This window comes from Gymnoscopelus microlampas (assembly GCF_963454915.1).
Source record: "Gymnoscopelus microlampas genome assembly, chromosome: 17".
Lineage (NCBI taxonomy): Eukaryota > Metazoa > Chordata > Actinopteri > Myctophiformes > Myctophidae > Gymnoscopelus > Gymnoscopelus microlampas.
Window position 1 is genome coordinate 32,315,449 of NC_139954.1, and position 14,290 is coordinate 32,329,738.

A 14,290-nucleotide genomic window follows, 5' to 3' on the forward strand; every position below is an offset into this window, starting at 1 on the left:
GTGAAACAATTATGATTCATGGTCACACACTATTTCAGTAATATAATTAATTTGATGATATCTTGTATTGTATTGATTTCATTTTATTTGAATGCAGGGTCATTCAAATGAGTCCATATACAAACACATGTGTTGAATTAACTGTGGAAAAACTTGAAGAACAAAGGCTATTTTTGGCAAAGATGCTAGGTGTAGAGGGAAAAAAGAGCAGACTAAGTAAAAAGAAATGTTTTTATCTGAAACACAATTGTATATAATATAGAGGGGGTCCCTGCTTCATCTCTCTCTTAGCTAGGGGGTCCCTGGCCTGAAAACGTTGAAGACCCCTGCTCTAGCTCCAGCTCTAGCCTTTGGTCAAGGGCAACGGCAGAAGCATGTACCCAACATTAATGTAGAGTTTGTTTTTGGAGTATTGTTATGCTTATTTAGATAGTATAGATAAACTGAGGGGGAACAGGGAAGACAGATACGCACTCGGGTCCGTGACTCACAAGGTGCATTATGGTCAGTGCACTTAGTGGCTATACCATCAGGGGCCTATTGCACAAAAGGAGAATTAAATAAGCCTGGACTTAAGTCAAATCCAGGTTTGACAAAGTCTGGTCCGTACAGCCTGTTTTTTTCCGTTCCATGAACGCCAAGCCAGGCTGAAAAGTAGCGACTTTGGAGCTAGACCTTGTCAAGCCAGGCTGTGTCGAGCCATACATATACCTGTAGATTACAGGTATTCATCATTGCAGGCTGTATCACGTGCCTGCCTTCAGTTGAATAAGGAGGGAGACAATGAATGCCAGATGGTAAGTCTTATCTATAAATAAATTCAATGAGAAAATAGCATGGATCAACACTAGTTTTTTAGATACATTTTATTGTCAACAAGTAACTCTCCCAGATGCTCAATTCAAAATACTGTTCATGGAGCAGCAACTGCTTGTAATATCTCCTACATCATTTGTATTTGGAAAACAACTCCTACCTCAATGAGCTAAAACCTTATCACATTAAATACAATAGCTTAGTTGAACATGGAGCTCATTGCACCAACATTTGTTTCTCATTCTTAAACCACTGACCAGGCATAAGAGGACAAAATACAATCCACACACATACAGAATAAATACTGTACGAATGTTTCCAAAATAAAAGCAGCCAAGCAATCATGCCATATCAAACAACACAGCTGAGCTTAAAAAACTACTTAAATGTTTACATAATTGAAATGTAAAGTTCCTTTTTTTTATTCTATTCTAAAAAATTGTTTAACATAAAAAAACACATCTATTGTTCTTTCTGAAATGTGTGGCACATCACATTTGCTCTGTATAAAGGAGTAGGACATTTGAGCAGAGCTGACATTCTTAATACAACAGCTTTAATCAAACAAAGAAAAGGGAAAAAAACACAGCATCTTTCATTCACTGCACACCAATCCAGTTTGTAACACAACTCTTTTCTCTTGAAGACCCCCATGTGTGTCTAAAAACTACGAAATGTTGTCATGTCCTTTGGCTCCTTGCTTGGTACACACCAGTCATCTGCCTCCTGGATAGTCTTATAGTGTTTCCAGGCTGACTTGTTGTATACAGGTAACCTCTCAATGGACTCTGTAGATAGAGCCTACACACATTTTGGAGTAATTGTTATGGGAAAATGCAGTTAATAATAACGCATTAAAGGAAGAAAAGGTTGTAAAAGAGACATGCATATAGTTCATGTAATACTGACTTACCCGTATGTAGATCACAGCATCTGTGCCATAGCCCTCCATGGAGTACAGCTTTAGGTCCCCTTGAAAGTACCTTGCATAGAGTCTTGAGATTGGTAAACCATAACCGTAGCCAGCCTTTAGTAAAAAGGTAAAGAGACAACCATGTTATTATCCTATAAATCAAAGACAGATGTCTATTCACAGCTTCATCAATTTATCATACACAAACCTTTTTCTGAATGTATCTGGAAAATTGAGTCAATCTTGGCTACACATCGTGTATGTTTGAATTTAGTTTGCAAATCAGTCTTTTCTTCTAAGGACTATTTAACTTACAGCACAATGATAATATTAACTACACACTGATACATGTATTGGATTACCTAACCTGAGCAAGTTTTCAAGTTTCTGTAAGTTGATTTTCAAATCAAACTGGATGAGTGGAATCCAATGACTTTCTCGAAAATCAAACAAACCACCATATGCTTTGGAAAATGGTTGGCAGTATGGTATGGCAATGGTTGCTGGTCTGGCAGACTCAATATGCCAGACCCGCAGTATGGTCCTTTAAGTGCTATAGTCAAAAGCATTTATATTCACATTAAAGTTTCAGACTCCAGCCTCATGTACAGTACTTTATCTTTTCAATGTGTTCTGTTTAAGGGGGATTACAACCGAACATTACTAGATAGAGAGGCCTAACCTACAGTATGGTACTCATAGACCAGCATTCCTTCAATTACACAGGGATATTAGGTATTAGGTATATTAGAATGTTGTAGCCAAACAGAGGCTTACATTACGACAGCCATAGATTGAAGGGTATACATTACATACTCTTATTGCTATAAAAGGCTAAACTCACCAGAGGAGCAGCACGTGATGGCTCCATACTGGGCCGTGGAGCAGTGGAGTAGGTATATGTGAACAGTCTATCAATCTTCCTTAGTGGCACCCCTCCACCGCGATCACTCACCTGAGGAAGGAATTCAACACATAACAACAAATAGGCTTATCAGCAAACAGTCGGCACAACGTTCAAACTGTGTATGTGCTGTCTTCTTAAAAACTTGAAACCTCCATGTCTCTTTCCAATATTGGTGTGGACAGGACTCCCGGAGCCCTTACTGTTTTTTGATTGGACAACAGTAAGTTACTTTAACCCAGGGAGCAGACTGGGATCAACTCCTTTTGCAGTTTTCTGATCTGGTCTAGAGTGGACATAACTTTGCGTCATCAAGCGGGCAGAAAGAACCATGGCGGAAACCAAAAATGTGCTCTTCTAAAATGATTCCCCTCATAATTAATAGTTAGTAATTTGATGAATCCAACAAGTTTCTTCAAGTACTTCTTGGAATACTTAATTTGGTATATCCATGTTTTATTATAACTCGAAGAGACTGGTGAGACAAGACTAGCTACTGATACTCGATTTAGCATTCAGGTGGGGGAACAAAAACAAAGCGGCGCAAACCAGAAATCACAACCGGAAACCACTTCCTAATTGGCGTGACTTAGATCGGATCACACAGGTCAGTTTGGAATTAAAACCAGGCTTTCCTCCGTGAGGAAAGCCTGGTGACGCAAGGTGAGTTCTAGGAGAGAAATAGCCCATTAGAATGAACCAGTCCTGAGTGCAAAGAATAAGGATGGAATGAACATATGCCTTACCTTGACTGTAAGGTCTTCGCTTCCGAGTGCAATCTGAGCATGAACGGCAGGATACTCTGTAGAGTCCCCATGTAACTCCATGGTGGCTCTCATGGCATTCTAGAACAATGGAGACAACATTCAAAATGATCAAATTATCTCCTTTTCATCATAGGAGACAGTACTGTGCGGTACAGACACCATGAAAATGCTAACTTTGCCACCAAAACATAATCATTATTATGTCATGTAATGATTATGACATCAGAAAAGCAATTTTGTGTGGGAAAGGTACGTTCTAAAAAACAATTTCCTACCTTGAACAGTTCAAACACCATGTGATACAGATGGGATGGAACATAGACTACAGTTAAGGGTTTCCCCTCCTCCTTTACTGTTGGAACAAAAGTTAACAACTATTATTTATATTTATATTGTCAGGCAGACTGACAGATAGTACATAGTTATACTTGGTTAAAAACAAGTAGGTTCATGTACAATGGAAATAAGACTTCATTGTGTATTATCCTTGACGTTTCTGTGAGAAGCATGTACCATGTGTTTTTCTTTTAATCATAACACCAAATAAAGCAAATCAAGTGTAAGCACATACCATTGAATTCCTCCAGTACGAGCCCTGGAGAGTTCATGTAATACCGATCACAAAGGTTTCTTGCATTTTCATATGCATCTGAAAAATAAAAAGGCAACTCCACTGACACATGCCTTCTCTATTTGAACGACTCTATCAAACAAGATGTCGACAAGGGCAAATATTGCGGCATGGTCATGCTGGACCTCCAGAAGGCCTTTGACACCGTTAATCACCCAATTATGATCAATAAGCTCAAAGCAATAGGTTTTGATGACACGTCGGTGAACTGGATGAGATCCTACCTGGAAGGGAGGGAGCAAGTGGTGGAAGTAAATGGCACCCAGTCCCCTCCCCTCCCAGTGACATGTGGTGTTCCTCAAGGAAGTATACTAGGACCTCTACTGTTCCTGATATATGTGAATGATATGTCTTCAGCTTGCGACTGCAAACTGTTCCTGTTCGCAGATGACTCGGCTCTGCTGGTCTCGGACAGGGACAGGCTGCAGGTTGAGAAAACTCTCAGCACTGAACTCAACAAGATCTGCATCTGGCTCTCCGACAACAAACTCTCATTACACCTGGGTAAAACTGAATCCATCCTCTTTGGGTCCAACCCTAACCTTAGCAAGGCTGAGAGTTTCACGATCAAAGTGGGTGAAAATGTTATCACAAGAAAGGAGGAAATTACCTACCTGGGTTCCATCTTGGAGGCAAACCTCTCCGGTGACAAAAACGCCGAAAAAACAATCAAAAAGGTCTACAAAATAACACGGAGGATGTGGAGGATTGATCGTCTAGTCAGTAAGAATACTCTGAAGATTCTTGTAAGGGCCCTCATACAAGGTCATTATGATTATGCATGCACTTCATGGTATCACAACACCTCCAAGGCCTTAAAAACAAGGCTCCAAACATCCCAAAACAAACTTGTAAGGCTACTTCTTGGCCTCAATTACAAAACCCATCTAACCCATGCCCATTTTGCTACGATTGGATGGCTTAGGGTTGAGGACAGAGTACAGCAACTTGCTATGGGCCTGGTCTTCAAGATACACCACAACATTGGGATCCCCCTGTATTTGTCAAAATACTTCCAAAATGTTAATCAAGTCCATGATCATAACACCAGAGGCAGCTCCACAAACCATGTTCAACCCAGATTTGGCACAACAAAGGGAATTAACTCGTTCTCATGCTATTCATCAAAAATGTGGAATGCCCTACCAAAAGGAGTAAAGGAGTGTAAAACCCTACTCACTTTCAAAAATGCCCTAAAGATACACCTTCAGGAGGCTGCAATTCAAAAATGGCCCCTGTCCAAGTCCTAACCTACCCCATGTCCTAACCTAACCTACCCCCTACCCCCCCCCTCTCTCTCTTTCTTCTTTTGTACATATTTTTCACTCTTCATACCAGTAACCTGTAAACTGATTGTATGACATTCTGTATAGTAGTGTGTATATCTGTCTGTCTCTTATATGTCAACATGATTTGTGTACATGGGGATCTCATCTTAAACAAGCTACGTGCTTAACTGAGCTATCCAGTTTAGTAGACCTTGTATTGCGAATTTGTACTTCCATGTACTGTTATGTACTGTCATGTACTGTTCTCATGTCTTACTAAATAAAGTACATCAATCAATCAATCAATCTATATATATTGATACTTTTTCAGTTTAAGCACCAATATAGTAGATTACAATACTATTAATACTAATATACATCAATAAATGTGTCTACTTAAAAAAAATGAAAAATACGTGCGACAAACTCACCCTTGACCACCTCACTGACACTACAGTTTGGATCAATACTTCCAATTTGATTAGGGTGTGCGGGATTCACCTTAACCTTCCCACCAAAGAGCAATGCTGGAATGAAAGACGCAGGGATGTGATTAGAAGCAGGATCAGAGTAATCTACCATTTGCAATAAATGGCAGTTAAGTGTCCATTTAAGGAATGTGACCATGTGCAGTTGTGCACGCTGTGTGCACTTGTTCAATAAAATATACAATTTAATAGGCATTACACAACATATCCATCAAGGACCTTCTTCAGGCATCCTCGACTGAAATGTTGTATGTTTTGTTCTTGATTTCTTTGGGGTGCCTTTTACCCCTTTTTCTCCCCAATTTGGTCGTTTTTGCCAATTAATTCCTCCCCACACACAGTGTTGTGACTATTGTTGTATCCTACTGACTCACCTGCCAGTGAGGTGCCCCAACCGGGAGGATGTAGAGCCTTAGTCCTACTCCTGCCCAACACTCCCTGCTGACAGGCGCCGCCCCAGCCCGTAGGAGTGCATACAGTGACATATATCACCCTCCTTGCCTGGCTTCCCTTACCCGAAACACGGGCCAATTGTGTTCGTAGTACTATCGACACTCAACAAAGCCAGATGCACCACGGTGGATTAGAACCCACAACCTCCGGTGGTGGACAGGCGCTTTACCACTGTGCCACCCGAGTGCCCTGAAATGTTGCATGTTAAACTGTATCAAGGTCACCTGCAAAGTGTGCAGGTGTCCTTGATTCCTTAACCACATGAACTTCGACGTCCTCACAATGTAGTAGACATCGTGTCGCAAGTATAGACCCCTGGGAGACCCCAGTCAACAAAGTATATTGGGTGTAAGTGGTTAAATTATCACAAAGGTTGGGGGGATTAATATCTAGAGAAAAAAAAAATCTCTAAATTCTAACGAATCAATTCAACACAAATCTTACAGCTACATCTATGATCATAAGTATGTACCGTACATCTCTTGTGTCATACAACTTGTTTAACTCTTAATTCTTCCACTCTCAGAGTTAAATTAAAACTGAGAATATACAGTACATTGTATAAAAACAGCACAAAGTGCTTTTGTTATCAAAACAGGAGTATGTCAACCTAACAACATTTTCATTTTGTGAGATTTTAATGTTAGCTTGTGAAATATATTCTATCGATAAGAAACATGTTACTTTGCAAACAGGCTTCAGAAAACGTGGGCATAGCATGCACACAAACAAAGCATAGGTACCTCTATATATACAGTAAAAGTCAAGTTAGGCATTGGAATCTGTTTAAACATGAATTACCGGCCTACTCGAGAATGTTGCAAGTTGGTACAAATGCCCCACCCAGTTATGCAATACCCGTTGTACGCATTATCAGAGTATCTGTTGTACCAGTCTGTCTGTGTCCCTTTTAAGCCCATATATGGATATCTCTGTATCTGTCTGTCTGTCTGTCTGCCTGTGTCCCTTTTATGCCCATTGACTCAGAGATCTCTGCATCTGTCCATCCTTGTCCCTTTTATGCCGGGCACGATGTGCAAAATACAGATACGCTCACTCTCACACACACAGAGTTTTTGTGCATTTACAGTAGGATAACAGTAAGTAACATCTTTGAAGGATTAATAACTGAGAAATAACAATATGAAAACTTAAAGTGGGCAGAAAGTATGTTGATTATTACGAATACTCACTATGCTGGTTGAGCAGCATTCTGATAGATATTCTACTCATGTAGAAACGATCCAGAAAATACTGAACGTTCTGGCTGACAACTGGGTCTGTACCATAGGCGTCCTTGTACTCCACAACTCCCTGAGCCATAGTTGGAATGACATCATTATGGCGGTTCCTGACTTTTATGACTGCATCTGTAAAGCTACATAAAGCCAGATAAAAGAATGGTTACAGCCATGAAAAATAATAAAGTGTATTAATCTAAGCCATAAGCAGTGAATTAAAATTGATTGTTTCATATTTTAAACAACTTACCCGTGTGTCACTTTCTCATCATCTGCATTTTTGTCTTTAAATTCAAGAATGTCCTGGAGACTCTGTGCATACCTAAGTGGGTAGACAGAAACTTCAACATCAATACACTGGCATTGACAGGCCAATATTGGAAAAGAAATGACTGAGAAATGGAGCGAGACCCACGTACCAGCTCTGGACCAAACTAACTGATGGGGTCCTTAATAGGTTATCAGGTAACAAACTGATCTCTTTCATGGTATTTGCCAGCCTTACAGGCAACTCCTGTCTAAGGAAGGCGAATGATGTCCTCTCACATGCATTTTCTGAGCCTGAGAGATATTTAAAATCAAATATGTGTAAGCACACTGCAAGTTGAGCTTAATGTTATATTCAGAATTTTCAATATCAGTGACATTCAAGATTTGTATCGTTATAACATCTTGTAAACAAGTACACAAGAGAAAAAATCTTTGGGTTTGGTGACTCAACATTGTAGCAGAAATAACAACAAAACTAAGAAGCAAGAAACCATAAAGAATAGCAACAATAGTAAGACAAATAGCAAGCTATGTACATTAGTTATAGCACACTTTAGGTGCTCGAAGGTGCTGTCTCCATTATGGTTCATAGTTCTGTATGTACAGTATGTGCGCACTGCACAGTATGTGTGTAAGAATATCACGTATCTGTGCGTGTACTGTGTACATTTACAGTGTGCACTGTGCAGTGCATATGCTTGTGTGCAGTCTTGACTCTTGATATGCAAAATGTCATGTCATACGATACAACTCATATCATATATGTCACGTCTGTAACTGTGTGCATTTCTGTGCACATCATTCCACTTCACTTACCAAAATCCAAGAACTGCTTCATTGAAAGAGGAGAGGGAGAAAATCTGGAATAATAGTCGACGTCCTTCCCTATGGAGGCACTGCTCCTTAGAAACCTTAAAATCCTCATCTTGGCTGATTTAGAGTTGGTTCACTGAATGTATCACAGATGATAGATAATCATTGTTGACATCTAGAGTCTAGACAGACATTGACTGGCTGGGTCAGCTAACCGTTTGGTACTTCAACTACCTAATCGCGCTCTAATAAAGCCCACTCATTCCTATTATTCCCTTATTTCTTACATAATCCACATAAACATAACATAAGTTAACTCAACTGAATCAATTATGGCAGGATGTGGCAGCCTCAACCGGTCGTGCTCGTGCTGCTGAACTACAAAAACAACGAAGACAGGAAATATTGCAAGAACAGCCTCTCTCTCCCACATCCGCGATTACTTCCGCATTTGCAGATTTGCTCTTTCATGTTTAGGTCTCTCTTTGGTCTTCTGTAAGGTAAAAAAAAATACAAAATAAAATAAATGATAGTGGAGATTAATGAATTTCCAATACAGTTTACAAGCAGAATTATATATACATACATACACATACACATATGAGTGAGATTGTAGATCTGCTATTCTAAAATGGCTGAAATCTATGTAGGGCTGAAGTCAAATAGTGGAGTAAAAGTACAACATTTGCCTCAGTCTGAGATGTAGTGGAGTAGAAGTAAAAGTACTGAAACTGGAAATACTCCAGTAAAGTAAAAGTACCTCAAAATTGTACTTAAGTACAGTACTTGAGTAAATGTAATGAGTTACTTTACACCACTGTATAATATATGTGCGTGTGTGAGGTAATGTTTTCTCGGTGTCTGAGTACATTATCATTTCTATTTTGAAGATCTTTGACGACCTTCCTTCAGCGGTCTTTCCGGTTGCGTCACTTCCTTCAGCCAACCAAAGAAATTCCTGTTTGGGTTTTAAGCTAAAGTTAGCCCTGGTAGCTCTCATTAAGCTAGCTCTGGTTAGCTCGCAAGCCACGTTTCCAGGAAGATTATCGGGTTTTTTCTGATCGTCAGGTCTTCTGCGGCTAACACTATTGAGGCAAATGAGAGTTTTGACTTGTGTTAACCATCCAGGACACTGGGCCTAAACCTCCAAGCTGAGAAACCGCTATTTTCAACGTGGTCGGTTGACCGCCAAAAGCTAAAGCGAATTACAACGGATCGGAAGTAAAACGCATTAAAGCTTGACATCGACCCCCTCCCCGGAGAGAGAATGAGTGGTGGATTCAACTTCGGTCAAGCCCCCAGTACGGGCTTCACATTCGGAACCCCTAAAGCTGCCGCTGCCGCTCCCCCCAACACTGGCTTCGGCATGGCCAACTCCACACCTCAGGCAGCGGCGGGCGGCGGGTTCTCATTCGGGACCCCGACCGCTGCTGCACAGCCCGCCGGCGCCAACCCGGCTGGAGGAGGCTTTAGCTTCGGTACTCCTGCTAAAAGCACCGCACCAGCAGCAGGAGGAGGAGGCTTTTCTTTTGGGACACCGACCGGTACGTTCAACCTTGGGCCCACTCCTCAGCCAGCAGCGCCAGGGGGGATGACGTTAGGTTCCGCAGCTGCGCCTGCCCCTGGTACTGGCTTCGCACTTGGCGGTGGTCTCCCACAGCAGACCGCTGCTGCTGTCGCCCCTGCGGGTGGAGGAGGGTTCTCCTTTGGAAGTGCACCACAGGCTCAAATGCAGGCTCAAATGCAGCCTCAAGCTCCACCTGCGGCAACAATGGCAGCACCACCCGCGGGCCTATCATTAGGTGGAGGGTTTAATTTCGGTGCACCGAAGGTCCAGGCCACCACTGCAGCCCCTGCTGCGGCTGCCACAGGTGGAGGGTTCTCGTTTGGCAGCGGTGCTCCTCCCACACTCACCTTGGGAGCACAGACCACAGGTATGATGACAGGCATGGCAGCTGCACCACCCGCATCAACAGCACCCGCTGCGGCCCCAGGTGGAGGAGGGTTTAGTTTTGGCGTCAAACCATCCACAACCCCAGCGCCTGCAGCAAGTGTACCAGCTTCCATGGCTGCCCCCGCGGGCTCTTCACTTTTTGCAATGCCAGTCATACAGTCAACAGCTGCAGTGGCAGCAACTGGATTTACCATGGGTGCACCGGTAAGTGCAGCAGCAGCACCCGCCGCCCCCGTCTCAACTACAGCAGCCGCAGGAACCCTGGGCTCCTCTTTCATGCTCAAGCCTCTTGGAGTAGCCACCACCACTGCTGCACCTGCCCCTACAGCTGCTGCTGTTGCTCCTACTGCTGCAAGTGGCATGGCTGCTACTGGATTTTCGCTGGGACTCAAACCTGTTGCCACCGCAAGCACTACAATAACAGCAACCGCTGCTCCTCCAGTGATGACCTATGCCCAGCTGGAGGGTCTCATCAACAAGTGGAGTCTCGAGCTTGAGGACCAAGAGAGACATTTCCTGCAGCAGGCAACCCAGGTCAATGCCTGGGACCGCATGCTGGTGGAGAATGGAGAGAAGATCACATCCCTGCACAAGGAGATGGAAAAAGTCAAACTGGATCAGAGACGACTGAACCAGGAGCTGGATTTCATCCTGTCCCAACAGAAGGAGCTGGAGGACTTGCTTTCCCCACTAGAGGAGTCGGTGAAAGAGCAGAGTGGAACCATTTACATGCAGAATGCAGATGAAGAGCGTGAGAGAACATACAAGCTTGCAGAGAACGTAGATGCACAGCTCAAAAGGATGTCGCAGGATCTGAAGGAGATCATTGAGCACCTGAATACATCTAGTGGCCCAGCAGATACTAGTGACCCAGTAAGTGATGTCACATTTTACTGCGTTGTACACACAGTTTTGTTGCATGTCAAAGTAACTATTAAAACAGCTAGTGTTGTACTGCTATTTAGTGTGTGTGTGTGTGTGTGTGTGTGTGTGTGTGTGTGTGTGTGTGTGTGTGTGTGTGTGTGTGTGTGTGTGTGTGTGTTTATATATACATTGTACTGTTGTATGTGACATTAACTTTTGGTATTATTTTCCTTAGCTTCAGCAGATCTGCAAAATTCTCAACGCCCACATGGATTCACTTCAGTGGATTGACCAGAATTCAGTTCATCTTCAGAGGAGAGTGGAAGATGTGTCCAAACTGTGCGACAACCAACGCAAAGAACAGGAGAAGACGTTTCGCATAACATTTGACTGATTTGGAACGAACTACTATTATGACTTTTAACAAAATATTTGTTATTAGTCAGAAATAGGGATGGATTTTCAGATGCTTCACATTGCAGTTATTCTTGTATTCCCTTCCATTTTATGCTTTTGATGTTTGTTCACCACACTAAACATCTTATTGCCTGAAGATGTAAACTTTCAGTGGTTGGTATTAGTTTGTTTTATCAGGCAATACTTTGTGAACAAAATGTTCTGGTCTGTTCCCACATAAAGTTTGTGCTTATAATAAATACTATGAATAAATAAAAATAGTCATTCTTTGAATAAAATTGCGGATGTCATGAAATAATACAATATCTACCGTTACAGAAGTAATGTTTATAACTCTGGCACAGAGTCCCATCTGAAAATTAATTTCTGCAGAAAAGCTTCTCTATTATAAGAGTAACGTGTAATGTCTTATTTTGTACAGAATAAAAGTATAGGCAGTGGTGGACAGTATCAAAGAACATTTACTTGAGTATTGTACTTTAAGTAGTTCACCCCATGAAGCCTTGAATTCATGGAGATTTTTTTTTTGTCGCATTTTTAAGCCAATAATTTGATGACCAGGTCATCGGTCAATAGGAGACTCAGTATGACTCTTTAAGACTCTGCCGGTCATCAAATTATTGGCTTAGGAATGCGACAAAAACAATAAAATCTCCATGAATTCAAGGCTTTATGGGGTGTGTAATTGATAGAAAATAAGTACTTTTTTGGGTGATCTACTTTAAGTACATCTTTTGAATATCTGCACTTCACTTGAGTATTTGTACTTATGTATTTCACTCCACTACATTTCTAAGGGGAACAAAAAGTACATAATGAATTGGCCACTTAGTAAGTCCTATTTCAAATATAGTGAAAATAGCTCCTCTACAAGCTCACAACGTGTAGCAAATGCAATGTGTTGTGAGCTTGTAGATCTGCCATTTTCACTTAATATTTTTGGGGGAAATGTAAATATGTCAATGCATTGATTATTAAAAACATGTAATTTCTACTTTTGTAAACGTAAATACTTTTAAAAGTGCTCCAGTACTTTAAAGCCTCACTATGTACCTTTTTTTTATGAATAAAATATAATTTTATCCAATTTGTATGGTAGAGTATGTTAATACAATATTACTTACAAAATTGGGTTGGTTGTTGGGTTTTGTCTCCCTGGTCTTCTAGTGAGACATTTAGATTGTGTCTCTCCTAGACACAGGATCTGACACATTTTACCTGATGGTCAAGATTCAGTTTAACCCCTGAGCCACCTGATTCAGATGCGCTCTATTAGCTCAATGGTAAAAAAAAAAATCCAGCAGTTGTGCAGGAAACCGGGTTCAAATACGGTATAAAAGAGGAAAGTTACATAGTGCTCCTTTAACTAGTACAAAGTACAAATGTAACTGAGCAACTTTCACTTTCACTAGTTAAGTAAGTGACCAGGAATATCTATTCTTGATTCAAGTACTGGTGTTGAGTATTTTGTCCACCACTGAAAATAAGACATCTTAATGGAATTGAAATGCATTGCTTTTTGAGTTCTTGGAAATATTTTTATTTTCTCATTTAACATCTCAAGAACAGACAGTGATGAGACATTCATTTTCAGTCACATTTCTCTGAGGGTAATTTAAACAACTTGGTTGTTCTGCATGAATTTCCCTTTAGATTTATTAGGTATGAAACACCACAGTGACTACATTCTGTACAATCGATATCACCTGAATGTCAATGCTGTGAATATGTGTAGGATAATCCAAGGGCTCAGAAGTAGTCCATAGTAAATCTTGTGTTTCAATTAATGCTGTCCATTAAGGACTTTTTGTTTCGGAATACTGAACTAAAATAATGTATTGCTTTACATTCATGTAAGACTGAGCTGACAAGGAACTTAATAGTTGCAAACCAGAGCCTTCTATTAGAGAGTTGCGCCAATGAGGGGTCAGAAACAGCGTCGGTCACGTGGTTCATGTAGCTGGAAATAGTGACAAGGAGCCGTCGACTTCAATGCATTCCATGAACTTCCGGTTTAGGGATTTGTCACTATTCGCCAATGTATGTGTATGTAGAAGACCTAGCCCGAAGAAGTGAACGGAGTTGGCGTAACTCTCTAATAGATGGCATTGTTGCAAACCAACAAAGGGCTTGGAACATACCTGCATAGAAACAAGTCCACCAAACGTGCTGTGCATTTATAGAAAACCATAAATGGACACACCGTTTTAAAATATGAAAGGAATAAGTTGGTCTACCCTGCAACTACTTTCTAAGTAATACTGTGCAACTCCAAAAAACAGTAGTAAAATGTACCATTTCTTTCTTTCACTCAAAACCAGCCCTGATATAAAAAACACTCTTTGGCTAATTGTAATCTGTTTCAACAAATACAAAATAAATATACATTTTGCTTAAGTATTCAAATATATACAAAACATACAACATTTGCCAACTGTACATTACAGGAATTCAGAGACATGATTGTGATAAAACTAGTTCAAAGTAAACA

General features: G+C 41.0%; 2 protein-coding genes across 3 annotated transcripts; one reads left to right on the forward strand and one right to left on the reverse strand.

Moving 5' to 3' along the window:
* Positions 1-891: 891 nt before the first annotated feature.
* pdk1 (pyruvate dehydrogenase kinase, isozyme 1) lies at positions 892-9,497 on the reverse strand. Of its 2 annotated transcripts, XM_084085485.1 has the most exons (13): positions 9,467-9,497; positions 8,887-9,057; positions 8,568-8,700; positions 7,901-8,042; positions 7,732-7,803; positions 7,434-7,618; positions 5,731-5,826; positions 3,972-4,049; positions 3,676-3,752; positions 3,380-3,478; positions 2,574-2,684; positions 1,730-1,843; positions 892-1,617 (listed from the first exon to the last, which is right to left on the reverse strand). In XM_084085485.1, the coding sequence occupies exons 3-13, from the start codon at positions 8,674-8,676 to the stop codon at positions 1,477-1,479; spliced, it is 1,224 nt and encodes a 407-aa protein (XP_083941611.1). In that variant the 5' UTR covers positions 8,677-8,700; positions 8,887-9,057; positions 9,467-9,497; the 3' UTR covers positions 892-1,476. The 2 variants fall into 2 exon arrangements, with proteins under 2 accessions (XP_083941611.1, XP_083941612.1); XM_084085486.1 differs by lacking the exon at positions 3,972-4,049 and having other exon boundaries at positions 8,568-9,057.
* Positions 9,498-9,522: 25 nt separating this feature from the next.
* nup62l (nucleoporin 62 like) lies at positions 9,523-12,863 on the forward strand. Its single transcript, XM_084085484.1, has 2 exons — positions 9,523-11,391; positions 11,618-12,863. The coding sequence occupies exons 1-2, from the start codon at positions 9,832-9,834 to the stop codon at positions 11,774-11,776; spliced, it is 1,719 nt and encodes a 572-aa protein (XP_083941610.1). The 5' UTR covers positions 9,523-9,831; the 3' UTR covers positions 11,777-12,863.
* Positions 12,864-14,290: the final 1,427 nt, after the last annotated feature.

Bases quoted from the DNA above. Each gene is read 5' to 3' on its own strand.
- pdk1 (XM_084085485.1), bottom strand. From the start codon at position 8,676: ATGAGGATTTTAAGGTTTCTAAGGAGCAGTGCCTCCATAGGGAAGGAC. The intron at 7,619-7,731 runs GTAAGTTGTTTA...GGCTTTATGTAG, and splicing joins GATGAGAAAGTGACACACGG to CTTTACAGATGCAGTCATAA. The intron at 5,827-7,433 runs GTGAGTATTCGT...CTTTCATTCCAG, and splicing joins AATGCTGCTCAACCAGCATA to CATTGCTCTTTGGTGGGAAG.
- nup62l (XM_084085484.1), top strand. From the start codon at position 9,832: ATGAGTGGTGGATTCAACTTCGGTCAAGCCCCCAGTACGGGCTTCACA. The intron at 11,392-11,617 runs GTAAGTGATGTC...TATTTTCCTTAG, and splicing joins CAGCAGATACTAGTGACCCA to CTTCAGCAGATCTGCAAAAT.